Source organism: Teleopsis dalmanni, chromosome 2 (genome assembly GCF_002237135.1).
Source record: "Teleopsis dalmanni isolate 2A chromosome 2, ASM223713v2, whole genome shotgun sequence".
Taxonomy (NCBI): domain Eukaryota; kingdom Metazoa; phylum Arthropoda; class Insecta; order Diptera; family Diopsidae; genus Teleopsis; species Teleopsis dalmanni.
In genome coordinates, this window is record NC_051847.1 from 63,788,235 (window position 1) to 63,816,162 (window position 27,928).

At 28.5% G+C, this 27,928-nt stretch overlaps 4 protein-coding genes across 7 annotated transcripts; 2 read left to right on the forward strand and 2 right to left on the reverse strand.

Moving 5' to 3' along the window:
* Positions 1 to 2,629: 2,629 nt before the first annotated feature.
* On the reverse strand, positions 2,630 to 4,226 carry LOC119682804 (COP9 signalosome complex subunit 4). The gene is made up of 2 exons (XM_038096316.1): positions 3,507 to 4,226; positions 2,630 to 3,421 (listed from the first exon to the last, which is right to left on the reverse strand). Exons 1-2 carry the CDS (start codon positions 4,065 to 4,067, stop codon positions 2,759 to 2,761), a joined length of 1,224 nt encoding a protein of 407 aa, XP_037952244.1. The 5' UTR covers positions 4,068 to 4,226; the 3' UTR covers positions 2,630 to 2,758.
* An 847-nt stretch (positions 4,227 to 5,073) lies between these two features.
* Positions 5,074 to 11,718, forward strand: LOC119680612 (PX domain-containing protein kinase-like protein). The gene is made up of 8 exons (XM_038093526.1): positions 5,074 to 5,353; positions 5,552 to 5,840; positions 8,696 to 9,098; positions 9,163 to 9,341; positions 9,406 to 9,645; positions 10,335 to 10,639; positions 10,703 to 10,892; positions 10,957 to 11,718. Exons 1-8 carry the CDS (start codon positions 5,252 to 5,254, stop codon positions 11,151 to 11,153), a joined length of 1,905 nt encoding a protein of 634 aa, XP_037949454.1. The 5' UTR covers positions 5,074 to 5,251; the 3' UTR covers positions 11,154 to 11,718.
* A 3,837-nt stretch (positions 11,719 to 15,555) lies between these two features.
* On the forward strand, positions 15,556 to 21,729 carry LOC119686008 (dynein light chain Tctex-type protein 2B-like). 2 transcript variants are annotated; one of them, XM_038100456.1, is made up of 4 exons: positions 15,556 to 15,653; positions 18,398 to 18,460; positions 18,533 to 18,729; positions 20,493 to 21,729. In XM_038100456.1, exons 1-4 carry the CDS (start codon positions 15,639 to 15,641, stop codon positions 20,656 to 20,658), a joined length of 441 nt encoding a protein of 146 aa, XP_037956384.1. In that variant the 5' UTR covers positions 15,556 to 15,638; the 3' UTR covers positions 20,659 to 21,729. The 2 variants fall into 2 exon arrangements, with proteins under 2 accessions (XP_037956384.1, XP_037956383.1); XM_038100455.1 differs by lacking the exon at positions 15,556 to 15,653 and adding an exon at positions 18,115 to 18,214.
* Positions 21,730 to 21,804: 75 nt separating this feature from the next.
* Positions 21,805 to 26,516, reverse strand: LOC119686006 (RNA-binding protein spenito). 3 transcript variants are annotated; one of them, XM_038100451.1, is made up of 3 exons: positions 26,414 to 26,516; positions 24,225 to 24,858; positions 21,805 to 24,155 (listed from the first exon to the last, which is right to left on the reverse strand). In XM_038100451.1, the coding sequence occupies exons 2-3, from the start codon at positions 24,785 to 24,787 to the stop codon at positions 22,328 to 22,330; spliced, it is 2,391 nt and encodes a 796-aa protein (XP_037956379.1). In that variant the 5' UTR covers positions 24,788 to 24,858; positions 26,414 to 26,516; the 3' UTR covers positions 21,805 to 22,327. The 3 variants fall into 3 exon arrangements, with proteins under 3 accessions (XP_037956379.1, XP_037956381.1, XP_037956380.1); XM_038100453.1 differs by lacking the exon at positions 26,414 to 26,516 and adding an exon at positions 26,199 to 26,219; XM_038100452.1 differs by lacking the exon at positions 26,414 to 26,516 and adding an exon at positions 24,995 to 25,049.
* Between the last annotated feature and the right edge of the window lie 1,412 nt (positions 26,517 to 27,928).

Here is a 27,928-nt window from a genome sequence, read left to right on the forward strand (position 1 = left end):
ATCCAATCTAACTTAAACTGCAGATATTGTATAGAATTGAGAAAAATCGCATCACATGCGCTATGGGAATGCCCGGCACTGATGCAGAAGCGGAAGACACACCTAGAGGGGAATTTCATGGATCATAAGGATCCAAGACTAGGAAAGATAGGCTCTATACTGTCTCTCATTAAAGAAATCGTACTTGAAAAAAACACTCTAATCTGAAAAGGGCACAATAAATCATTTAAGTCGTATTGTACTATCCATTTTTCATAATATTAAATATAGAAAATGATTTTATACTCCAAAAAAAAAAATAGAAAAAGAAAAGAAACGGGCTCTCTATCGAAAACCACATAAAAATTATTAACCAATAAATATTTTAAAACACGATAATAAACTTCGAACTTACTTTTACGAGTGCTGCTATATATATTTTTGGCCTAGGCAACATTAAGTGTTGCCAGGTGCAATCTGACATTTCCATTGGAAAGGTTGACATTTTTTAGCATAACATCACTCAGAACCTGTTGGCATTTAATTGTAAATTGTTTTATTTACAGAGACTTGAAAAATTCATCTCGTCCAAAAAATAGAATTAACACGTGATCATTTTCGTGCGATTAATTTGATCAATTCCGCACAATTTGACAATCGTTCAAAAAAAGGCTCGTGTCGATTGGTGCAAAGATGTTGAAATGTTGAAAAAATACGTTCGCGGTGCTTCAAAGACGTTTATCAGATGACGAATCATGGATCTATGCGTATGAGCCCGAAACAAAACAATAATCGATCGTGTCGATCTTCGAAGACGAGCCAAATCCAATGAAAGTTGTTCGTGGAAGAAGCACTTCGAACCAAAATGGTTGCCTATTTCTTCGGCAAAACTGGTCATGTGGCGACAGTTCCGCTTGAGCAACGAAGGACGGTCACTTCTGAGTGGTACACCACAATTTGTTTGCCTGAAGTCTGCGGAGAAATTCGAATAACTAATAAGATAAGACCAATGTGTTCACCATGACAACGCGAGCTCTCACACATCGGCTCAAACCAGCGCCTTTTTGACCGGCCAAAACGTCGAATTGATGGGTCATCCGCCGTACAGCCGTGACTTGGCACCCAATGACTTCTTTTTATTCCCGCACATCAAGAAAAAAATGCGTGGTCAACGATTTTCGTCGCCAGAAGATGCTGTTGAAGCGTTCAAAAACCATGTTTTGGAGGTGTCTCAATCGGAGTGGAAAAAGTGCTTCGACAATTGGTTTGAGCGCATGCAAAAGTGTACAAATCAGGCTGGAGAATACTTTGAAAAACAATAAAACAATATTTGATGATAAATATTTTTACTCTTTAAACTGCTGATTTCTTTGTACACAAGTATCTACTTCATTTTAAAGAATTTATATCTTGATATTTCAAGTTGGCACTCCTTAATATACTGGACAACTGAAACCTTAATGTAGAAAGCATCCAACTCGTCGATTCATTTCCATGTATTTTGAAATAGTAATTTCCTAATCCTCAAAATATTTCACAGTGAACTGCGGCTTTTTGAACTGATTTCTTGATATTCAAAAGCACATTTTTGTGATGTTTTGAAAAACTCATCTTAGTCTCTGCTCAAATTACTAATGTACAAAGCGTGCAACTCTTTCTACTTCTTTGAGTAACTGATGTCGTTGTTTTCAAAATTGACGCCCCTTCTTAATATTTTGGACAACTGATTTCTTGATATACAAACTTTCAACTTTTCTTACTCCTTTCAATAAATAATTTTTCAATGTCTTTCTTTTATTTCGAATATGTATATATATATATATATATATTTATATTTATATTTATATTTATATTTATATTTATATTTATATTTATATTTATATTTATATTTATATTTATATTTATATTTATATTTATATTTATTTATGAATATAGATTTCAGATAAAAAGAAAAATCATTTTTTTTAAATACGAACTTCTTCCTTTAAGCACAACATTTATTTTAAAAATGCCTGTTATTTTTCTATGAACAACTCATTGGTCTCCAAACTTTTTTTGAATTCTTCCATATAAGTGTCTTATTATCTTAGGTACATAACCATTTTCAGCTTCTGAATTGACTTATTTGTTTTTTTAGCAACAAAAATGCCGACCGTGTTAATAATCATTATTAATATTAAATAAAATTGTACAAAATTAAATTCAAAATCAATAAATTTTTAGCATTAAGCTATAATAATATAGAATATATCAAATTCCGTATTAAAATCTATTAAACGAACAAAAAATAAGTCTGCTTTAAACCAAATTTTTAAATTTAAGTTAATTAATTTATATATATATAAATTAATATAAATATATATATAGATATATTTTAAGTTTTTTGTGTGATTTCTATGATACCCCACATCACAATTAATATTGAATAGAAATCCCTTGCTAACTAACAAACAATTTTTTCAATGTGGAACAACGGAATCACTTTCTAAGATTAGTGTACTTTGGAACAATTAATCTCTATATATAAATAACCTCTTATTTACGATATACATATATCATGAGTAGATAAAAATAATAAATATTAAATTACCACCAATCCCTCTTAAACATTAACAAAACTAAAATATAAAAAAAAACTTATGTGCTGACTTACCCATTATTAATTGTAGAGATTTGGTGCAAACTATAATGCAATGGCAACATAATTGTTATTTAATTGTTTAGTTTAATATATTTATTATCGATTATTTTTAACTTCTTATTTTACAGCAGTTCATATTTAATTAACTTCATCAATGGTCGCAGTCATCCAATCCGAATTACGAGCTCCAATTGTTTCTATAATAGAATTTACCTGATAACACAAAGACTGGATTTGTTTATCCCACATAAATAACAAGTTACGATTTTCGAAATGAACAATTCCTGATATTTGATCTATAAACCCATTCATACGGCCCTCTGTTATCATTTGAGAGGCAATATTTTCAGCTTTAGATGCAGTTATTTCCAATAATGCTCCTAACTCTTCAAATGTAATATTATTGTATAATTTACTGGCGGATAATAAGTTATGTTCAAATACAGCACGGTCCAAAATTGAGGAACCATCACCAGTAACAGCTTTTTGATGTGGCAATAACAACGCTTCAAATTCTTCAAGCTCCGAACGACGTATAATGCGATCTAAATACATTTTTTCTAAAATTCCAAATGCAGGCAACTGTTGACAGCGTTCATCTTTGAAAAGCGTAGCTAACATACGCGAACGTTGTTGACCCGCTGAAGCGAGTACAGTGCATATGAGCGCATTTTTAAGTGCAGTTAAACGCTCCTCAACATCGACAATACTACGATATGAAAGTTCATTGTAACGTTGTGCTGCTTCAATAAATTTACGGCGATAATCCAGCACACGTGCGTAGCATACTTTATACAAAATCTAAGATAGATAAAAATATTGCAATAAATTTAAGTATCATATATAAATATATATATTTGTTTAATAAATGAAAAATGCTATTTACCAAAAGCTCCTCGTTTTGTGTTTCAGTTTGCAATAGAGAAGCACGATTAATAAAGCATTCAGCTTGCACCGGATCATCGTCTTCTAAATAAAGTCGTGCTATCTTTAAATATGTTTCAAGTTTATAATCTGGACTGTACTGCTTTTGGCCGGTCTCTAACGGTATGCCAACAAGTACATTAGCTGCATCACGCCATAATTGATTTCGCACATAGATTTCTGCTAAATGCTGACGTATGGCTGCTACTTGCTCTTCAAAGGATATAACTCGCGGTTGCACTTTGTCTAATGTGAAATGCGAAACCTGTTTGGAAACTTCATCTGGTAGCTTAGTGAGATGTGAACCAACATCATTAAGAATTTGACGCGAAATAACCAAACTGACATGTTCATGAACTATACCTTCCACAAATAGCTTCAGTGTATCAATTAATTCCATACCGGTATTAGAGAGTACTACCTCCAATAATTGTCGATATTTATCTGCTTGTTCTTTATGTGTACCAGAAAAGTTTGTCAAACCCACTAGCTGGGAACGTAAATTACCAGTTGTAATCACCATTGCTAATTATAAACAAACTTTTATTACAATGTTTTAATATCAGAAAACGCCTGTTAAATAGGCGACTAACTGTACTGTCATTAAATAGGATATTCACAATAGTCAAAATAAATTTTAAGAAGTCAACATTCACAAAAATTCTGTTGTAGAATAAAATGAAAGTAGAATAAAAATTTTAATTAAAACTAAATACTAGTTTTTTTTTATTATATTTTTATATATATATACAAATATCATTTATATATGATTTTTTTTTTTGCTATAGCATTTGATGGGTGCAACCAAAAAAATAAAAAAGATATTCTTGGGGTGCAACAATATGCTTTAGTTCATGACTACAAACCTAATTTGGTTCGACAAAAATCATATGAAACTGCAGGTCTTATCTTTTTTTAAGAGTAATAAAGTAAAATATTTCATTACCCGTAAAAATTATTTACCATTTTCAATTAATTATATATTATACAAAAAAAAAACTTCACATTTTTATTACCAATAATACCATAAATTTCATTTTTTATATTATGATATATGTAAAGTTATAATTAATTGAAATAATATTGAGTTTTTATCCATGCTTTGTTATTTTCATTTAAATTGTGTTATTGAAAACAAATCTGTTAATTATTATCTATATAGGTAATATTGTCATTCATTTATTGAAAGAGAAAATTAAGTAACTTAACAGCGCAGCAATCAATTAATAATATTGTATATTTAAATCGAACGAATTATTTGAGATTTTTGTGAGTAAAATAAACTAATACAGTAATTTTCAAACTGGTTTAAATTTAACGCATATAATTAAAATATTAAAGAATTATAACAGTTATCAAACAAAAAGTATTATTTTGAACTTTTCGCTAAAAGAAATTCACAATCAAACTGTTATAACATGTAGTTTTGTATATGTTTGTTTTCTTTTCTATAAGAGGGTCATTTGAGCAGTGAAAATGCGTAAAATTAGTGAATAATTTAATTAATTTTAATACTTTTATATAATTTTCATTGCTAAACAAATATATATATAAAATATATTAAATAAATTCCGTATAAAATAACGAAAAGTTTACCAGAGTTGAGAATATTGATTTAAAGTGAAAGAGTTAACTGCTTAATAAGCAATTTTAAAAAAGTAAATTTAATTAAAATGTATCCAACTGCGAGCCAGGGTGGAGTGACAAATGGCAATATTTGAGAAACTCTATGACCAAAGGCTAAAACTTGATGACACCCAAAGGATAGAGTGCGTCATAGAAACTGCTCAGGAAGTTAATGGCCATACGGTGAGACAAAAAAAAATCAATAAATCTACTTCACCCCACAATTACTTAATTCAAGTAGCAGTTTAAGTGTGTGTAAACGTAGTTATTCATATATAACGTATATGCCACTTATGATTTAATTCTAAAACATTCTTCTGCACATATATGTATATATGCATTAATATATGTTTATAAATATGATTAAATTTCTTTTCATAGGAATATCTGTTGAGATTTCAACGTGGACCTCGTAAAGAAAATTGTTGGAAAATATTACATCGTTACAATGATTTTGTTCAACTCCATAAATGTCTTTCCATTGCCGATATCCAAGAGTTACAACTTCCAGGCAAACGTCTTATCGGCAATATGCGCCCAGATTTTATAGCTCAGAGAAGACAAGCATTGCAAATTTATATAAATACTGTTCTAATGAATCCCATATTAGCATCATCGCTTCCTGCAAAGCGATTTGTTGATCCAGACAGTTATTCGCAATCCTTTCATGGTGAGTATAAAAAATTTAAGTGCTTCTTTAATAATTATATATCCATAAAATTTGCACAGTTCTCTCATATATGTTATATACTGTTGTATTATTCTGTTATATACTTATTTTTAAAGTATAATTTATTTAATTTTTTTATTTGAGTGACATTATTATATAATATATAAATATTAAAATATAATTTTAATAATAAAATATTATGTTGATTATATTAAATATTAGATATTATATGGAATTAAATATGAGAAAATAATATGAAATATCCCACATATGTTATATATAATATTCAATATACGCATATTACCATACAATATTAAAATTTATGTGTGATATGTAAATACATATAATATTAAATATTAAACATATCTGATTTGAATTACTAGATGTCAAAATATATTTATGAAATTAATGAACTTTTAAAAATCCTATATTAAGAAAACAAAAACATTTATTTCAGTCCTCTTAAAACATTTACAGCTGTTGCAATTAATATTTTCTAATGTGTTATTCATTTTAATTACTTTTGCATATATATATTTGTTATAGACATTGTTAGGTTGTCGATAATGTCTTTAAGTTTGGTTTCTAGGTAATTTTTTTGGGTGCTCGTATAGTTCTTCTACTTTTTCAAAGTGATGAATTTTGTTGGCAATGCTACACTTCTACGATCTCATAGGTTTTCCACTAGATTAAGATCCAGTAATTTAATCAATACAAACAACTTTTTTTTCATCGGATATATATATATATATATTTTTACTATCTTCGATGTGTGCTTCAGGTCATTGTCATGTTGAAACATTTAAGTAGAGGGTATTTGCCATGACTCATGTGGAAGTTATGATAATTTTTTGGAGATAAAGAATATTTAAAATTAATAAATAATCGTTTATTTATGGAGTCTTACAAATAACATAAAGTACATTGCATACGAAGGAAGTAATATTAATGAATCATGGTATATTATTCCCAGTAATCGTTCAATTAAATTCCTAAAATATTATGAAATGTTTTTTAAAAGAAAATATATATAAAAATAAAATTATTTTATTTTTATAAAAATAAAATTGAAGAAACTTTAATAACTTATTTACTTATTTATGATTTTTAATCAAAACTTATTTATGATTACCACGTGGCTACATCTGGACCACAATTATTCTAGGACAATTCTTGGTGAAAGTATCAACTGGATTCCTGTCAAGAGCTTTGTGAAAAAAACCGTAGTTTTGAAGAGAATACTGGCTTATGAAGTGCATGCAAAAAGCCTTTGTCTGTATTCGAAGTCACTGATATTAACTTTATTGCGGTAGGGATTTGTTATATTCATGATGAGAAAAAAAGAATTACCGTATGTAACCGTCTGGAAAAACTATAATTATTTTATCATCACTAGGGACATAAAAATCCCTAGTGAAGACATGAATTGAGCAAAAAGAGTTTGTCAGTACAAACATAAGCCGATTAGTATAAATTAAAAGCATGTCGATAAATAAGTACTTTATAAAGGTGACTTTCAAGGAACTACGTGGCCGGTACCGCAAAGCCTAACGAGTTTAATTTTTGTTATTATTATATGTCTGCCTAGAGAAAGATAGCTTACAGTTTGTAATTATAACTTCTTCAATAGCGCCATTCCTCACAGATGGAGTAAACAATTCCCTGTAGAACTTTTTTTTCCAACTCACCTAATTGGTCACAGTACATACATGTGTACATTGTTTTATACAGCAGTTGCTTGGATATTATGGAGATTAAGTTTCTATCCCTAAAAATGCTTCCCCAACTGTAGTAGGTTTTGAATTTAAGCAATCGGCATCATAAGTCTTTTTCATTTCAAACTCGCACCCCACTTTATTACAAACAATGCCGCCATGTACATCGTATTGTCTCATATTATGTGTAGCTTCATTATTTGTGTCGCTTGCTATATGTGAAGAATATTTGTACAAATTATTCGGATCTCCCAAAGAAATCAATATCGTCTGCATATGTCCACATTTAATTTACTTGGTTATGATAGTTTATTTGGTTAAAATGTCAAATTGCTTTCTCCAAATCCAGGATGGCAAGATATGTAACTGTCACGTTAAGAACTCCAGACATATTATTAGCTGTAAGATTTATTAATTTATAATAATATAGACCATAGATCACACACAGACTATTCAATTCATATTTGAATGGTCTGTGATTTTATTTGTTTATTTGTTTGACCTTTTAGTCCAATCTTCACTTTAGTTGAAGATGCGTTGCAATGTTTTACGTATCTGACACTTTACAAAAGACGTGTCAAATTAGTTCATTTTCAGCGTTATCTATGCACTGAGTACTACAAACCTATTAGGGATCTCTATAATCTGCGTATGAGAAACGCTAATCCGTAGTATCACAATGAGCCAATATTTGAGCTCAAGTAGACTTTGATATACAAACCTAAACTAACGTGTCACTTCACTATTCACAATTATCTATGGCACTTCTATATAGGCTTTTTATCTACAATAATACCTTCTACAAAACTCTAGAAAGCAGAACAACTACGATTAACAGAACACCTTAGTTATTGATAACCTTTAGCATGCATTGGGTATCGAAACGAGCACTACATTACCAATCGACTATATTTTCTACTGATATAAGCCTTCTATATAAATCAATAAATAATTAATTCATTAATAATTTCATTAAAATATACTGTGCTGACTATATTATAGATAATCCTTTATAATACAACAAAAAGTATCTGATGTACTGTGGAATTTATCATTAATTAGCGCTGAGGAATTATTTGTTAAAAGATTAAAATGCCTTACTCTTTTGTGATATTTAAAATTTCTATAAATGAATTTCAGATCAAGCAGTTCAAAATGCATCTCTTTGCTTACGTAGTGATGGTACTTGGACATTGGGAGCTACGCTTGGTCTAATAGGTTGGCGATTACGAAAACATTTTTTTAAAGTATCACCAAAACCGCCAGATAAAAGTGCTAGTAAACTTGTTAAGAGTGGTTCCCAGTCTCATCAAAGTAAACATATCGGTGCAGCTGGCAGTAATGGAAGTGGAAGTTCGCTTGATAGCGGTATGCTTGATCCGTCTGAATTGGTGCTCGAATGGCTAGAATTTGGTCCCGATAAATATATAGATGATAAAGAGTTAGGTGGCATATTGAGAAGTCTCATGGGATTGCATCATCCCTACATTGAACCCGTCGTTTATGCAACACATAACGAAAACGGTTGCTTAATAATACGAAAGTAAGTCTGTAAATATATTAAAATATGAAAACTATATTAATATACATTTTGTCATTTTGTTTAGATTTCATAAACATGGTACACTTAAAGACTTCTTATGCATGTCTACACCAAAAAATCCATTTTTACGCAAATATGGTAATCCAAAAGGTAGAACAGCGCTTACAATGAAGCAAGTAGCAAATTATGGTAGACAAATTTTAGAAGTGCTAATATATTTACATTCTAAAGGTTATCCTTATGGTAAATGTCTAACAAAAATATAATTAATTTACAATATTAATTAGTATTTTTTTTTTTTTTATAGGTCATTTACATTCCGGAAATATAGTCATAGTTGATGATTGTGTTAAGTTATTGGATGTTGAAAATTATATTCTTGGTGTGCCAGCATTTTATCGTCCGTTTTTTGTACAGCATAGCAAAATTCACACGGTCGAACAAGTTGATGTTTATTGTTTTGGGCATGTTTTGTTTGAAATGGCCATGGGGTATCCACTACAAGAGTCAGTAGTGCGGCAAATTAATGATTGTCCAGAATCTTTAAGTAAGTAATATGTATATAGACATTTAAACATTAATTTCTTTAATATTACATTATACATAAAAAAAGTAGTTACTCCTTCGGCTAAGGTAATTTCGGGCTTCGAAGCCCTGGTTAAAAAAAAAACGATATTTTTGCAGGAAAAAACCGAATATATATTTTTTTTCTTGAATCGGAACGGAAAAAATTACTGTTCGATCAAGGCTTCGTACCGGAATCGAACCGGGAATCGATATTTATGCAGGAACGAAAACCGGAACCAAGCCGATATATTTTTTTCTTTTTTACCGGAACGGAAAAAATTCCGGGTCGAAGCCCTTATTTCAACATCCCCATATCCCCACTTATTTTATATCTAACACATATTATGGAATTATCCATATATCACTGTACTGTTTTTATTATGAGGACCATATGGCTTTCTTTGTAACAAATGAGACCTGTAGTCTTGAACCAAAAGATTATTATTATGTTTATAATCAGTCTTAATTTATCCAAATTTCAAAGGTTGAACTGTTATTATTGTTTTTAATAACAATAATAATCCTACCTGAATCTTAATTATTCTTGTTTTTTGAATCAAGAAATCGTATTATACACCTGTTCCATAATTAATTTGGTTCAGGAAAAAAAATTTCCATATATTCTTACTATAAAATTTCATTTACTCAATATTTTTTTGTTTTTTTCAGAAAATTTATTGGAAACGATTTTATCTAAAGAAGCATGTCGATCTGGTCTGCCAACACTTGAGCAACTTATAGGCCATCAATTTTTTGCACAGCATGCGACAAGCTCAACTGATACTTTTGCAGATGCTAACAAGCCTCACTTCAAGTTATCTTTAAATGCCAAAGAAGCTCTTAAACAAGCTGCATTGAAATGTGAACATCGCTTGCGTGATGAGCAAAAATCTGTGAAAAACCAAAAACGTATAGTACGAGTACAAGAATTGATGAGTTCAGAGGAAGAAAAAAGGAAATCAAAACAAAAAGCAGTGAGTCACAATTATATTTATATTTATATCATACTCTCCAATATATATAAACAATATTTTTAGAAATTGGAACATAAGCAGTCAAAGTTAAAGCAACAAAGCTCTTTGCAAACCAGTAATGGTCGTTTGTCATTAGCCTCAGCAAGCATTTCCACAACAGGCACTAACGTTAACCCTTTTAATCGTTCAGATAGTGTGCTTAGTGTGAATTTGCAACATGAGGGTATCTCTAATCCAATATCTAGTGCAAAATGTAAATATAACTACAAGCACGTATTATTTTAAATTCATTAACAATATAACTAAATTTTTTATAGCTCCACCTGCAACGCCTACAATGCACCAATTGCATCAACATCAAAAGGAAATACCTACATTGGCAAGTGTGGAAAGACAATCATCGTCGCCAAATATACCAACTGATGACAATAGTGAACCAGCCCGTTCTGCTTTACTCGAATCAATTTGTAAATTTAATCGGGGTTCATTGCGTAAAGTCCGCTCTAATGACTGAAAATACTTTATTTGAAATCTCAATGAACGTTGATGAAAAGTTGTGCCAGAATCAACAAAACCCATTAACATTGAAACTTGGACCAAAAAATACAATGGTGACATTAAAACTGCGCCAACAATTTTTTTAATATTTAAATACTTGTAATTTGGTGTAAACTTATTGCTCTGAACATAAATACAAAAAAAAAATTTTTAATATTGAAAGGATTGTATAACATGCAACTAAATATTAAAAATCTCACTAAAATACCTATGTATGCAATCGTGAAATCTTTTACAAGTTACACGTTTTGTATTGAGCTCATTTCTTAGACACTGATATACTATATATATATAAAATTAGCTTAGCTTAGCTATGCACGATCCACTCTATCCTTTATTAATTGTCCTATCTTATGCACTTTACGACTGATTAAGAACAGTTTACAAAACTTACACTATCCCAATATATATTCTAAGTGTTGTCGTATTGTTTTATTTTTCTACATCAACATGTTAGTGTGTTTGTTTAGTCTTAAAGAAGCTTAAAAAATTTTAATATTTAAAAATTTTACTTAATAATTTATAATTTAAGCGCACATAATTGTTTGTTTTTATTAATTTTTTTTTTATTGTTATATCTGTATAAACAAAACTAAATTTTTTTAAATAAAATTACTTTAAAAACTTATAATTGATCCCTTAATTTAAATTTATCATAATTATCTATAAGAATATATTATCATAATTCATTATTTTTTTTATTATTCATTATTATTATTATTCATTATTATTATTGTTCATTATTATTATTATGCATTATTATTATTATTCATTATTATTATTATTTTTCCTTATTATTCATTATTATTATTATTCATTATTATTATTATCCCTTATTATTCATTATTATTATTATTATTGATTATTATTATTATTATTATTATTATTGATTATTATTATTATTATTATTATTATTCATTATTATTATTATTCAATATTATTATTATTCATTATAATTATTATTCATTAATTTATTATAATTTACTATTAATTTATTATATTATTCATTATTATTATTATTATAATTACCATTAATTATTGTTATCGCTATTATTAGTATTAATTTTTACTATCATTATTATTATTAATACTCTTCATTATTATTTAAAAACTGTAAGCTTTAATACTATGGGCTTATATTTTATGTGCTCAAGTGTGTTTGAAATAGTAATTAATGGATGAAAACTTTTCAAATTTAAGCATGAATTTATGTAGAACATTATTTCTGTACCCACCGACATAAGTTATGTTTGCAGAATGAAAACAAATTTTTTAATTCTGAATTAAATAATTACAGAAATTATTACAATTTAGGTATTAAATAAAATGAATGAACCTTACTGTGTACTTTATAATTACTGATATTACTCTAAGCTAATGATTTGACACTGATTATCATACATTTAAATCGTATAAGTTAGTTTAAATATGTTTGACTTCATCTCTAAACAAAATCCAATAGTAGAATATTGCTATTAGTTTAGAGACATTGTTTATAATACAACAATATACGCTTATTTATTCATTTTTATATATTAATTTGTATATAATCATTATTTATATGTACTCGTATAATAATAATTATTTATATAATTTATTTATTTATTCTATTTGTGCATTATTATATTTACTATTATTATTTTACATTATTAATTAATAATTATTAATAATAAATTATTATATTAATTTGAGAAATTATTTCAATAGTTTATTGAATTATTATTATTTATTATGTTGTATATATTATATTAGTACTTAATTTTTTGATTTTTTTAAATTAGTGAATACTTATTGAATTTTTTAATAATTATAATACTATTCAATTTTGTTTTTGTGTTTGTTAAATCATTTTAAAAACCATTGGATTTATTAATTATTTTATTACACATATTTAATATTATTTATTGTGTTATATGTTATAATACTATATTTGTAATTATATATTCAATATTACTATTTATTGTATTTATACAAATTAAAAATTGTGTTTAATTTTGATTGTTATAATTAGTTCAATACTTGAACTATTATTATTAGTTATTATATTATTATTTATAATATTTTCGTTTATATTATTATTTATTATATTTTACTTTATATTATTATTTATTCTATTTCCTTTTATTTTATTATTTATTATATCTTTCTTTAAATTATTATTTACTACATTTTTCTTTATATTATATATTATTATATTATATTTAATATTGTATTCAATATTTGCAGTAAGTAGCTCAATAACTTAATGAACTATTATTATTTATTATATTATATTTAATATTATTATTAATTATATTATTATAGATTTTAATATCGATTGCATTACAGTAAATTATATAATTAATATGTATATTATAGTAAATATTATTATATTTAATTATAATTATTATATAATTATATTTAATTCATGAAATTATAATACTCATTATTTTCTAATATTATTTAAATTAATATAATTATTTATTTAATATTATTGTTTATTACATTTATAGTTTTGTTTAATTTTGTGTGTTATAATTAGTTTAGTCTATCAAAAAACTGCAGATATAGCCATCGTTCCAATGGGTTGAGTAAACATAAAACCAAGGGACCCTATTCAATATTTATTAATTTTTTCTTGGTTCAAACACTAACGCACAACTAGTATTGATTTTATATTTAGTTTTTTTCTTGGCATTTTCATTTTAGCACTAAATTTGAATTATTTATAATTAATAAAATCTGAAAGAGCATTGATAAACTAACTAAAAAGATTTTAATTTTATACAAATAAAATATTTTTTACTTGATGTTTTTGATGTAGTTTTTGTAAACGTAATTTTATATCACATGTTAAATGTTTAAATATATATGTTTAAAAAAAAACAAAAACAAAACCAAACCAAAAAGGATACCAAACATTTAAAAAATAAAAATATTATATGTATGTAACTATAAAAATATCTAAATATATATACTATATATCTGTGACTGTGTATATGTAAAATTAGTTATAAGAAAATATATATGTATATTTATCCATACACTTTGTGCTAAAACAAACTTTAATGCAAAATAAAGAATATGTAACATTTTGTTTTCTGTAACTAAATTTTATGAGTCAATCAATTATTATCATTTATAAATAGGAGATAATAGATAATATATTAGCTAACATTTTTTGCTATCAAATCAATTAATGGAAAAAGAAGCAACAAATTTGTTATACAATTTTTATAACCCTTACATCGTCTACATTACTAAGAATAAAGTGTATATTAAGTTTAGAAAGATGTTTGTAACACAGTGATGGAGACATTAGACACAATGTACACCTATGGTACTTGCAATCTAAAAATCATATATGAACAATGAAGTCCAAAAAATATCGGTCATATCTGAATTACAGTTGTATTGCCAGTCATATTTGGTTTTAACATTAATAGGTTAGATGATACCGGCGATCCCAAAGAATAAACTTAGGCCTGTAGATCCATTGTGTTAACATAGAAGGGTTAGAAACACTTAGTTCAGCTTGACAAAACTTATGATGCTATTCAGAGGGAGGGTTTGCAGTTTTCCAAGACCCTCAAAAAGAAAGCCCCTAAAGTGATAAGGTGGCACCGCGCATGTGCTAAACAGAGACAAAACAAATGGAAGAGACTTTCATCGCCCTTTCCACAACCGCGACAGGTATGGTTAAAAGGGAAATTTAGTCTCCTAGCATTGTTACCTGAAATACAAAATTAACATTATTATATATCGTAATCAATTTTAATAAGAATAATGTGTATAGTGATATTCGTCTGACTATCAGTGTATTTATTTTATCTAATCGTAATCACGAAGTTACTAATTATATATACATATGTAAGAGAGGACTTATCTCTTGGTGGACGGTTATATTATGATCACTGATTATTTGATAGACACACTCTTAGGTTGAAACTAATCTGTTGTACAAATTATGAATATGAGAACAAGGAAGAAATAGAGAACCCAATTAATGCACCTATTCAGCTCTAGGCAAACACAGATGAACGTAATGAACAATTAGGTGTTTAACACATAAGTGTCCACCGCAAAAATTAGAAACACGCCACACTTTTAAAGATCCTCGAAATAGTTCTATAATTAACAAGCACCAACGTTGCTATTGTGATGTAGTCCATTCGGTTGGTCAATTAGATTAATGAATGTGACAGTTAGACTATTATTAGTTAATTGGGCATAAATAAATGTGAAAATTTGGAAAATAATTAATGCAAGAAACGAAAATTTAAGTAACCTGTTATTTTCAAAACATTTTAAAATCATTATATTTTTAATGTAAATAAAATTAAAATTTTAAAATATTCAGAAAATTAATATATATTTTTATTAATAATATAATTAATTAATTAATTAATATATTTATTTTTGGCACATATTATTGTATTAGGCAGAAATAACAAACTTCAAAATGGCAAATGATGGGGTACGTATTTTTATATAATATATTGTCTATATAAATGGAAATTTATGAAACTATTTTTATACTGTAGACTTTTATCGTATTATATACATATATTATGTATACTGTATATAATTCCTTTAAATAATGTAGAAATATAAATTATTTATTCGTTTATCTAAATTTTTGAATTCATTTCAATTGTTTCAATTTGGAATATCTAAATAACTTAACTACAAAATGCTGTTCTTGTGATACTGAACTAACCTACACTTCTAGCTTTACCACTGTTTTTGATATCCTGTATTCCCTCTACTTCTATATCGATTTTTTCAAATCAATTTGAAACAGTTCAACATTTTTAATGTCTATACTGTCTTTCAAATTTTTCTATAGCTAGCATATAAATACTTAGTGACATACTGAACTTCTCTTATCTGTATATAGTAAAAGTCAAAAAGGCATGCTATAAATTCATGAACTTATCATAATTCAATGGACTTCTTGTTACAGTGGTTCACCCAAGTATTCACAGACACTGTTTTAGACACTAACTCTAGCTTCATCAAGGAAAGAAGATATAAGAGGAACAACAATAACAAAAGCAAAGACTTCTCATGTTTATCAATTTTGGTATTAGACAAATTTTTCGTCTCAACCATTCACTTTATTTCAATTCATTCGTTTGCTTCCTACTCACAAAATGATGTATAGGTAACATAACAAACAACAAAAGCTTATTAGCGAGCACAATACTAGATGTACGTAGGTAGTAGGCGTAAGGTTCTCGCTTCTCTTATTTGAAAAAAATTGTGAGTAGGAGCACTAGACAGAATTGTACTATGTTGAGTCATATTGTCCATATAACAAATTGTAACTTCAGTACAGAGCCGAAAGTAACAGATGTGCACAATAAAAGGAGTAAGGAAAATTTTAAGGCTCTATTAGGCGGTACGTACCGTAAAAACTTAAGCCAAAACGAAATACTCAGGTGTGGTTGGTTGTGCATTTCGCTTTGACTTAAGTTCTTACAATACGTACCGACTAACGTAAACTATTTTTGTATTTCCCAGTATTGAATTTGATCACATATGTGTTGTACCTTATGGGTCAAATAAATATAAATATACTTCTTAAAAGTTATCTGATACATATATTCTACACGAATACACTAAACTTGTACCAATCTGTTAATATTGGAATGCATCTACTGTTTAAATTTATAGTTTACACCCAAGTTTTCATATTTGAAATTATTGTACTTGTCAATAAATTTTTTTGCTAATATAGAGTATAAATATTTTCTATAATTTAGTTCCTAATATAAAAAAAACCGATTCTAATAAGAGAATCTCTTTTACTTGTTAATATTTTTTGTTGTTATGTTAAAAACCACAACTTTGCACTGCTTTGCTAAAAAAGAAATTTCAATGAGAATGCTAAGCGATAATTATCCATCGTAGGCGTGTGGTTCCAGAATATAAACACTGATATTTGTATAATTCTTAGCGCGATTTCATTAAATTTGGTTGTAGAAATAATTTTAAATTATATATTAGCGAACTAATTAAATTTTAAGCAAATATATTTCGTAAATTATAAGGCCGTCATTCTCAATAACGCTATGTTGTTTTAAAGCTTTAATAAATATATAATTTTAATTCTCGTTCAATAGGTTCATTTTTATCTCTTCTCTTATCACAATAGGTCCACTTTTAGGGCTTAAATCGCGTCTTTAGTCTTTACTACAAGATTTGCTGTCACTTAGATCTTATAAGTAATTGTTTAACGACGATATCATTTGAAGCTTCCAATTTTAAACCAACAAGTCTTGATATAGAAGAGGAAACTATCAATAAAATGTGAAATCATTTTCAAGTTTATGTCGAGTTCTTTCTATTTAAATAAAAAATAAAGTACAGATACTTATATATTAGTAAATATATAAAGAAGCACTTGCAACTAGAACTTCCAACAATAAAACGCATTGTTTATATACCCAAAACGAAGACGATATTTTTATGACTGACAGATATAAGACTTCAAAATATCACTACAAAACTATAAATAATTTCTTGATTGTTTGCAATATAAAGCACAATTATACGACTGAAGACAACATAAATGACATTAGATACGCTTTTAAGTAGAAATTCTACTTCAAATGTGAAACTAACTTACTGAGTAAATACTCACAACATGTATGTAGCACTTTTCGATGTCTATATAAATGATTTTCATATTATTTTTTATTGGCAATAAAACAGATTTCATTCAATTTATGCACTTATATTTTCACAAATAAACACGAAGTTAATAAACTTCTTGGAGAAGAGCACACAATTAAATTATACGCGAATTAAGAGAGACAATTAAATATTCGTCCTTATTTCTACATTAAAATGTGGTTAAAGCTTTTAAGTTACCTACGAGTCCTCTGAAATGTTTTTTCTATATATAATATTATCGATTTAACAAAATGTTATAAAAATATTAAGATTTAGGTTACTAATACGTTATTACTTATAATGGCAGCCAGTTGGTCGGATTTGGCAATATTTTTTTTAGGCAAAACACGTGGAAAGGTATAAATAAATTTAATTTATTTTTATGGGAAAACAATTTTGATTGATAGGAAAAGCAATAAATTAATATTTCAAGGGTAGCACTGATTGGTAAATGTTATTGAATCACGCATATATCATAAAATGTATAGACTTACATATGATATTTGATATTGCAGATTCAAACAGATTTTTTCATTTTAGGATGACGTTTCGATTGCTCCTCGTAGAAAAAGCAACGTACCTCTAACGATTTCACCAGTAAAAGTAAGATTATTTGTTAAAATGTTCTGTTATAGTAATGTATTTTGACATTTCTATTCCTATTATATATGACAGCCTGTAATGAAGTTCATGCCAACGTATCGTCTGGAGTCTATTAAACCATTGAATAGAGAAATCTGCGAAAAAATTATAAAAAGTGTTTGTGATACTGCTTTCGCTACATTCACGTATTCCCCAAAAATCGCACTGAGAGTTGCTACTGAGGTTAGTGAGGAGATAAAAAATCGTATTAAATCACACAATTTTGATAGGTAAGTTATATAAAAATTCATTATTTTCATTATTCATCATTTTTATTTAAATCATAAAATAAACACCTCCTGAGAATAGTCCAATAATTGTTCTATCAGTTTCAATAGATTGATTTTAGTTATTAAATATTAAAAGTGTCCTTATTAGAAGAAGATGTAAGAATAGTTAATTTACTCTATTAGTAAAGAGATTTCATCTACATGAATGTATGAAACCTATATATTATATTACACTACTTCTACGACAAAAATTAATTTTCCAATATAGATATAATATGTCACTAATTTTTATTTTGAATTTTTTAAGCGCCCAAACCTCCAGTTATCTGCTAACAGTTATCTGTTTTGGTGTCCAAACCTCCAGTTATTTGCTAACTGGAGCTATGTCACCGACATGCTGTTGAAAATATTTCCAGTGACCAATCCGCACCAATCGCTGTTGTTCGGTCATTGCTAGAAGCGATGTACTGAGGGCATGGGTTTATAACCACTAAGTTGGATATGGAACCATGAGGGTGATGGAACTTCAATCTGACAATTGGGCGACACAAATGAAAAAATTTTGATAAATACGCCTTTTTTATTTTTCATTTTACCTACTTAATCAATCATTATAAAAATGTTGCCTTCCTAAACAATAACTTATACAAGCTGCTCATTAATCTATTAGACTAGGTTGTTACAGTGATCCTATGAAACCAGTTGACCCAATGTATTTCTATAATTAACAACTCTTACTATGCAGTATTTTATGTGAAACATTATAACAGAGTTATATGCAGTCAAACTTCCATAACTCAAAATACATTTAGAGAATAGAGTTTGGGATTCAAATTTTTTTTTTCTTATTTTCAGTAAAGAAGATTCCAATTTATTCTAAGCCTTATAGTGATCATCAGTTGAAGTATCATTCGTTTGTAAATAAAAATTTAAAGTTTTGAATGAGTCTTCTACTTCATTCTTGGATAGCTAATGAACAATTTCATCCACAGAACCCTCACCATTACTTTCCGTTCCGCTTAGAATTAGATCCACTACTTCAGAGCTATAATGCTCAATAATATCGTCATCTGTAGGAAAGCTTGATGTATAAATTTCATTATCAAGCTCAATATAATCGTTAAGAGAGACATTGGAAGTTATTTTATTTACTTTACACCACACTGCCAACGACTGGCATTTCCACAAAGAAGCAACATAAGAAAAAAAATTAAACATTTAATTTGGAAAAAGGGACTTTCCTATTACCCTATCCCTATAGAGTGCACTTTCCCATATTGCTATTGGCACGTCGTGACAATATTTTATTCAAGTTATAGAAATTCGAGTTATGGAAGCAGAATTGTATGTAATTTGCTCTCTAAAACCCTGTTGCACTCTTTTTAGTTTGAGTTATAGAAAATTTAGGAAAGATGTACAAGGTGTTCATTTATCTATTAGGTTGGGTTATTACAGCAATCGTAAAGAACCGGTTTCCTATGCCATAAAGAACTGGTGACTATTATGGCAATATTAACAAATATTATTATGCACTTTTTTATGTGAGATATTGTTACAGATTTATTTATTTGCAATAACTATACCAGCTGCTCATCACTCTATTAGATTAGGTTGTTATGGTGATTTTAGGGAACCACTTGAACCAAGTTGAGTCCTATAATTAACAACTATTATGCACTTTTTTATGTGAGACACTTCACGATTCATATAATTTATACTTTAAAAAATATTAATATATATTAAAAGAAAAACTTTTATTTTAGATACCGTTTGATTTGTGTGGTGACAATCGGTGAAAAATGTTTTCAAGGTTACTTTTCGCTGCTCAGCTTTTTGTGGGATTCCGGAAAGGATGGTTATATTTCATACGTTTACGATGTTCCAGACTTTTTTGTTGTTATAACACTTTTTTATCTTTATTATGATTAAATTTCAAATGCAAATACAAGTTCAATTCTAAATATAACACAATTTTTGGATAAACATTAATTGATTACAATAATTGCTTTCATTTAGCATTAAGTTTAGTTTGTTTGTTATGTATCGTACATATGAAAAAAATGAGTTGACTATCTCCTTACATATATATAACATAGTAAAAAGGAGAAACACTAAGATTGTAATATAAATTATTTATATAAATTTTATGTATTTTTTTTTTTTTGTTTTGAATTAATTCATTATAATATAACACGCATGCATTTGTTCTTTTTGTATATTCGTTGGTAAATAATTTATTATAATTTGCTTTTAATACAAATATTTAATTTTTTCTTTCTAAATAGTTTTAAACTAAAAATGTTTCAATTGTTACACAAATTCAGAAATAAAAACATTATAAGATTAATATTGCTTTTCACAAATGTATTGGCATTGCCGATTTGTCTTTAACGGATTACTAGATTACTATGTATATCACAAGTGGTGGATGGTGCGCAACTTTTAAGAAAACAATGTAACATTTGCAAAACCCTTCAAGTAAATAAATATTTTTAAACAAATGCTACACAAGCTTCTCATAGGATGGTGGTGTTTGGTTAGAAAATTCATATTTTCATATTTGGAAAATTGCTCGAATCAATCACATTATTGCACTGCATTGTTGAACACTGCACAGAAAGTATTAGTGCACGAAATATATTAATTTAAATTGATAAGAAACTCAATTGAGTGAAACCACAAATCTCCATTCATCAAATCATAATAAAGCAATTAAATTAAAAGTTTTTCCATTCAAGAAAATAAACGTTTAAATAAAACTCACTGATTGTTGGACACCCAACCGAATTAAATTTGTTTCACTGCACAAACGAAATTTTCAAATTAATTTGGAAACATAAAAGCGTTTTTGAATTTTTAAATTCGGCGAGAATTGATTGCATCTCACTAAAACACCCACTTTGTCGTTGTCGAGCACTTGTCTTGTTCACTTTATTAGCCAATTTTAAAAACGGTTCATGCCTTGCTCAATTGCCAGCAAATACATTTCATTTCATTTAATTTAATTTAAAAAAAAAAAAAATGAAAAAAACAAAAACATTAAACGAACAAATTATAAACACAAGAAAATAATTATTAATTTTAATTTTGTTTTAATTTAGAAACTTTTATACCAACTTACATCACACGCCACTCCGCACATATATGTTACAATCAATAACAAGCACTATGCCATTAATTTTGCTTTCTGCTAATTTAACATTAATTAAACATTAAAAATCTTTTACTTTTGCATATCATTAGATAGATACATATTCATTCTGTTCTTAAAAATCTGCACTGACGAACTGCGGCGTAGTAACTTATCAGTAACATTTTCTTATGTTATGCATATTGATAATATTTCACATAAACGTTTCATTTCACTTTAAGATCTCATCGATCATAAAATATAAACATATAAATACATTTGTATTATATCTAACTTCTTCTTTCGTTGCGAATCCACAGCTTTGACTGCTTGCACGCACTTATACTTACATATACTTTATGTTTCCTTAAACTTAATATCTATGTTTTACAAATCTATTTTGCTGGGCGCAACAATACGTTTACGAAATTCTTAAAATTGCATATTTATTACTCCCTTAGTCAGTTTTTAAGCAGTTCCACCGCGTACTACGACGACAACTAAATGATCGTCTTTGAGTCCCTCCTCGCTAACACTGTGACAAGTGCGCTTTAATAACTCAGTAGAAAAGTCACATGGTGGGAAAGCATACAGTACTCCTGTGGCTTCAGTTACTTTATTTAATAAAGATATGACGCCAGCAGCTTCTTTTTGTTTTAAATAAGATACCAAATTTCTTAGCGGTCTAGTCTGTACACTAGAGTCATCAGATATAACTGGATTTGCAGATGATGGCAAGCCAAGAAATATTGCATGGGAAGACGATGATGTGATGCGTTTTTGTACATCCTCCAACTTTGGCGGATCAAGACGTAAACGTTGAGTTATGCGTAAATTATGTTTACCCTCTTCGTCGCGCATTAGCGATTCCACAATATCGGCATCACCATCTGTTAAATGAAATTTAGCTGGAAATAGTGAACTTTTAAGTATAAGTGCTCCTTGCCAGATTATAGTGCATTTGCGTGCAATATCAGGAAGTGTACGTGCTAAATTTAGTGCACCATTTTGATGTGGAGAATCTTCAGATTCTGATTCTGGTGAATGGCCACGTTTACGTGGTGAGCGTGAGCGTGAACGTTCTATGCCAGGCTCTCGTGATGTGGAACGTGGGCGATCATATGCTTCCATTGCACCAGGTGGACGACGCCATTCTTCTTCGGCACCTGCTGGTGGTGGAATGGCAGATGAACTACTTGGATGTACAGGGCGATGAACATCATTGTGATAAGTTGTATGATAACTACTACGTCCACGACCACGATAACCACCACGTCCTCTATATCCACCTCTTGGCGGATATGGCATATAGCCACCACGTGGTGCATAATGTGGTACTTCCTCGTAATGATAATCATATTCGGGACGTCTATATTCAGCTGCTGCTTCTTCATATGTTGGCTTTGTTTTAAATGTTGCTGCCGGAGCTCCAGGAAGTTCAGCGAAATCAGTGCGTAGACGTCTTTCAGGTCCACCTAGTGGAAAACCACGCATTTCTTTTACTGCTGCTGTTGCTGCTTCTACAGTTTCATATTGTATATAAGCGGACGTATCACCTTTCTGGTACTCAATTTTCTTAATTGCACCGAAACGATCAAATTCACGTTCCAATTGTGTAACTGATGTCCAAGCACCCAAACCTCCAATCCAAATACGTGTTGCTGGCGTTACTTTACCGTACCCAATTTTACATTGAAATTTACCAATGTATTGACCAGAAAGTTCTAATTTTGCTCTATGAGCCATATCTAAATTTTGATAACGTACAAATGCGAAAGCATTGCCAGTACCCGGTGGAGGACGTTTTATATCGATATCATCGACAATACCATACTTGCCAAAAATACGACGTAGTTCTTCATCAGATATATTTACTTCGAGATTTCCCGCAAATAGAGTACGCGTTGCAAGCGGATCATCTTCTGGTTGTACATGGTGCAAATAATTTGGAAATTTGTCTTTCTTACTTTCAGACTTTTCATATGGTACGTGATGAGGACGTGGTCCCATATGTCTTATCGGACCAGGACCATAAGAGTGTGGTGGTGGTGGACCATGCAAATGTGGTGGTACGCGATGCATTGGTGGTCCACGTGGCGGAAGTGGATATTCATGATGCATAGGGCCACGATATTCACGAGCATGTCCATGTGGATGCATCGGCGGTGGAGGACCATACCTTTCATAAGGATCTAGTGGTGGTCGACGATGCTCGATGGGACCACCTGGACCCATAGGTGAACGTGGATAATGATAACGTTCATAATCTGGTGGTGTAATAGATCTTCCTCTGGGTCTATAACATAAATTCATATTATAAATACATTAGTTTAACAAATTTATTTTTCGGTTTAAATATGCATACCTGTACTCATTCCGTGATGATGATTCATAAACTGGCTCAACTAATGCAATTTTATCATATAACACTATACGTGGCTTATGATGCTTAGCTTCACGAGCATCTTCCGGTGTTCTAAAACACACATAAGCTACGCGCTCATCAAGATCATGTGAAATTCGTATACTAAAATCACCAAATTTTTTATATTCACGGTAAAGTGTTTCCTTTATAAATTCATCAGATGCTTTAGGATGTAATGCACTAACGCATAACACTTTATATGTTGGACGATCCGAAACTGGTGGAGCACGCAAATATTCATCATGATGTGGAGATACACCATACCGACTACGTGGTGAAGGTGATCTACCAATTCTACGCCGTAATCTATCGGGCGACATCCGTTCAGGGGAATCTCCTGGAACTCCACTGCCATTATCATAACCACGTCCCATTTCTGAACGACTACGAGATGTTCTTCCAATAACACTTGTTCTAGATGGTGAATCGCGCGATGCGCTACGTTTCATATTATGAATCTTTACTGTAATGTGATCAAGCTCTGCACCGTCTCGATGACTCATGAGCTGCCGAAACCGACTGTGAAAATTTTTTTCAACTCAATCTCTTAAATAACTTTGAAAACGAAAATATCCTAAAAAAAAAAAAATTTTATAATAAAAATAATTCAAAATCTTAAATATTTAAAAACTATTATATTTTCTAAGAATTCGGACTATATAGAAGTACAAGAATCGTAGAAGGATTATCAATAAATAAGTATAACTTACTTTCAGGTACTTAAATAAGCAAACAGGTAACTTTCAATAAACACAAATGTATAATAATAAAAAAATATTTTGACGTTCGACTAAAGAAGTTAATACTGAGTAATAACATCATTTGTTATATTCAATAAAGCAGGCTTGGATTGTTATGTCTAGAGTTTAAAAAATGGGATATTATAACATTATTTCTAGAATTTGCTGATTTGTTTTGGTGATTTCCTTTGCTATTCTGCAGGTAGCAAATATAATCTTTTATAAAGTACCTAATTAGTTAGAGTGCTTTAGAGAAAAGATGTTTTTATTATTGCAATTTGTTTGCTACACCTTAAAGTAATTAATTGTTTAATTCTATTTCTATTATAAAAAAAATAACAAATTTTTGGTTGTTTTGCATGTTTTATTTTAACCAGAATTTGTAATTTTTTTTATAAATCTTTTGTATATAGATAGTTTTAGAAACTATTAAAAAAAATCAAAATAATCAGAAATTCAAATACTTTTAATAACCAGCCTTGAGAAAATTCGTTTCAACTAAAATATCCCTATCAAAAACGTGAAACTAGCTTAGCTGTGATAAAAGTATTGACATTTTTTTATTGCTAATCGTAAAACTGCATCGTCAGACAGAAAAATGTTTCAACTAACTACGAGATAAAGAATTTATGAAGAACTATTTATTTTGAACAGTCATTGTAGATGTAACTAAATTATCTTGGTTAGAAAATGATAACGCTGATAAATAGAACAGAATATCTTGTAACCCCATATTTACAAGGTAACAGGTTCACCAATAAATGAAACTTGAAACAAATACATTTCTTGTTTACTCAACCCATTTTTCAATTAAATATATTTGGATTTACACAAGTAAACTCTATTCGTGTTCCACGCAACTGTTAAACATAATTTAAAAAAAATTTAAATTTTGAATTTAGTATTCACTGTAATTACCAAAAACTATTATTGAATAATTAAAACCGATAGACATCACGATTACTTAAAAAATTTTAAAAATTAATATAACATATTGAAAACCTGAAAAGTACAACGCATATCTAAGGACAAAAATCCTGTATGTATATCTGTTTTACATTCTCATGATATGATGTGTATGTATAACATAAAGAAAATGAATTCAGCATACTTTTTCCGTATACACAAAATTTTGACAAAAATTCAGACAATTATTAATAAAACCATACTTTACCGACAAATGAGAACATAAATGCACTTGCTTTAATTAAGAAAATATTTCATTTAACAAAATTAAGAACTATTAATCGAACGCTGTAAAATTAAAATGGCGGCCGACAATTTATCACTTTATCATCACGACGAATATTATTGTAATTATATATATAATACAATTTATATATAAACTTTTTTGTTAGATACATTAAAAAATTGACCAATTTTACATACCGAACTATAGTTTTTAAAATATTTCACAATCACTACAAAAAAACGTAGCAAAAACCTCCAGACTTCATGAACTTTAATGCTTTCTTGTCCGAGAAAAATATTGAAGAGAAAGCCATATATATCGAATGTCTTTTTCATAGTTGCCATACTGTTGTAGAAAATAAAATAATACTTGTAGTGTCATGTTGCTAACAACCGATATATATATATATATATATTATGCTTTGGCAATATATTGCGAGTATATTACACATAATTACACATTTATTTAATGTTTTATGTTAAAAAAAATTGCAATTATATTTTTTGAAATATTTGTTAGGTTTGTTTGTTAGTATAATAAGTTTATACCATGTTTAGACACACCTTAATTTCACAAAAATCTTAATTTCGTCTTCGTTTCAACAAAATTAAGTTGTTTTTTCCATACAATATTCAGTTTCGAGGTTAGAACCATATTAAAGAAAATGGCCTTCATTTCATTGAAACGAAGGTTGAAATTAAGGAGCATATGTAGCTATGCGAAAGATAAATTTTAAGCGAAAGATAAGTCAAAATAACGAAAAAGTGTCAGGTGACTAATAAAACCGAGAAAATATTTTGAAAGTAGTGCAAATTATTAAATTTGAATATAGAGAAAAAACTGTAATTGTTATTATTTTAAAATAGAGAGATAAATAATAATCAACGAAAGCTAATAAAACTACTAAATGTCATCCTTTATAGTTATAATAATCAACTTTTAAAATTTCCCAGGTAAAAATAGTGTTTGCAGCATGTAATTTTTTCTTAATTTGGGGCAGTATGAACACTTTCGAAATTAATTTAATTTCATTTTTACGAAACTAAGAAAATTTGGCTGTCTGAACATAGTATAAAAGATAACAGCTGGTCAGTTCTTAGTAACAACGTTAGTAAATGAATTTAAAAATATATAAAAATATTTTTCTTCATCACTTTTTAATTAAGATATAAATAAAGGAAGTGTTGAATACAATTCCGTAAAAAACAAATTTCTGATCAGAAGCAAGACAAGATATTAACAATTAATGGCTTAAAACTATGTTAAAAAAATTTTAACACAAATTTTTTTTTCACAGAAAGACAAAGTATTTTTATAGTTTAGGAAATATATATATAAAAATTGAACACCAACATTTTGGCTTTTTATCATGAAAAATGAAAAACGTGAAAAGTTTTAACTTATTTTTTTCTACATGAAGATATTTTCCGTCTGAACATAGTAAATAAAATATTAGTAATAAATAAAACAAATAAAACAACGTTTTAATATATAACATAATATATTTTTAATAATGAAATACTAATTTCAGCTTAGTTATAGTATAGTTGGTAAATATAATAATTTAACATATAGTAAAATATATGGATTCTTACTGGTAGATAAAATTTCAGAGATAATCATTTTTTATCTATTTCTTTCCACTTTGAATAATCGATATTTTTTATTGAGTTGGCAGCATTAAGTGAAGTTTGTTATGTTTAATTTTGTAG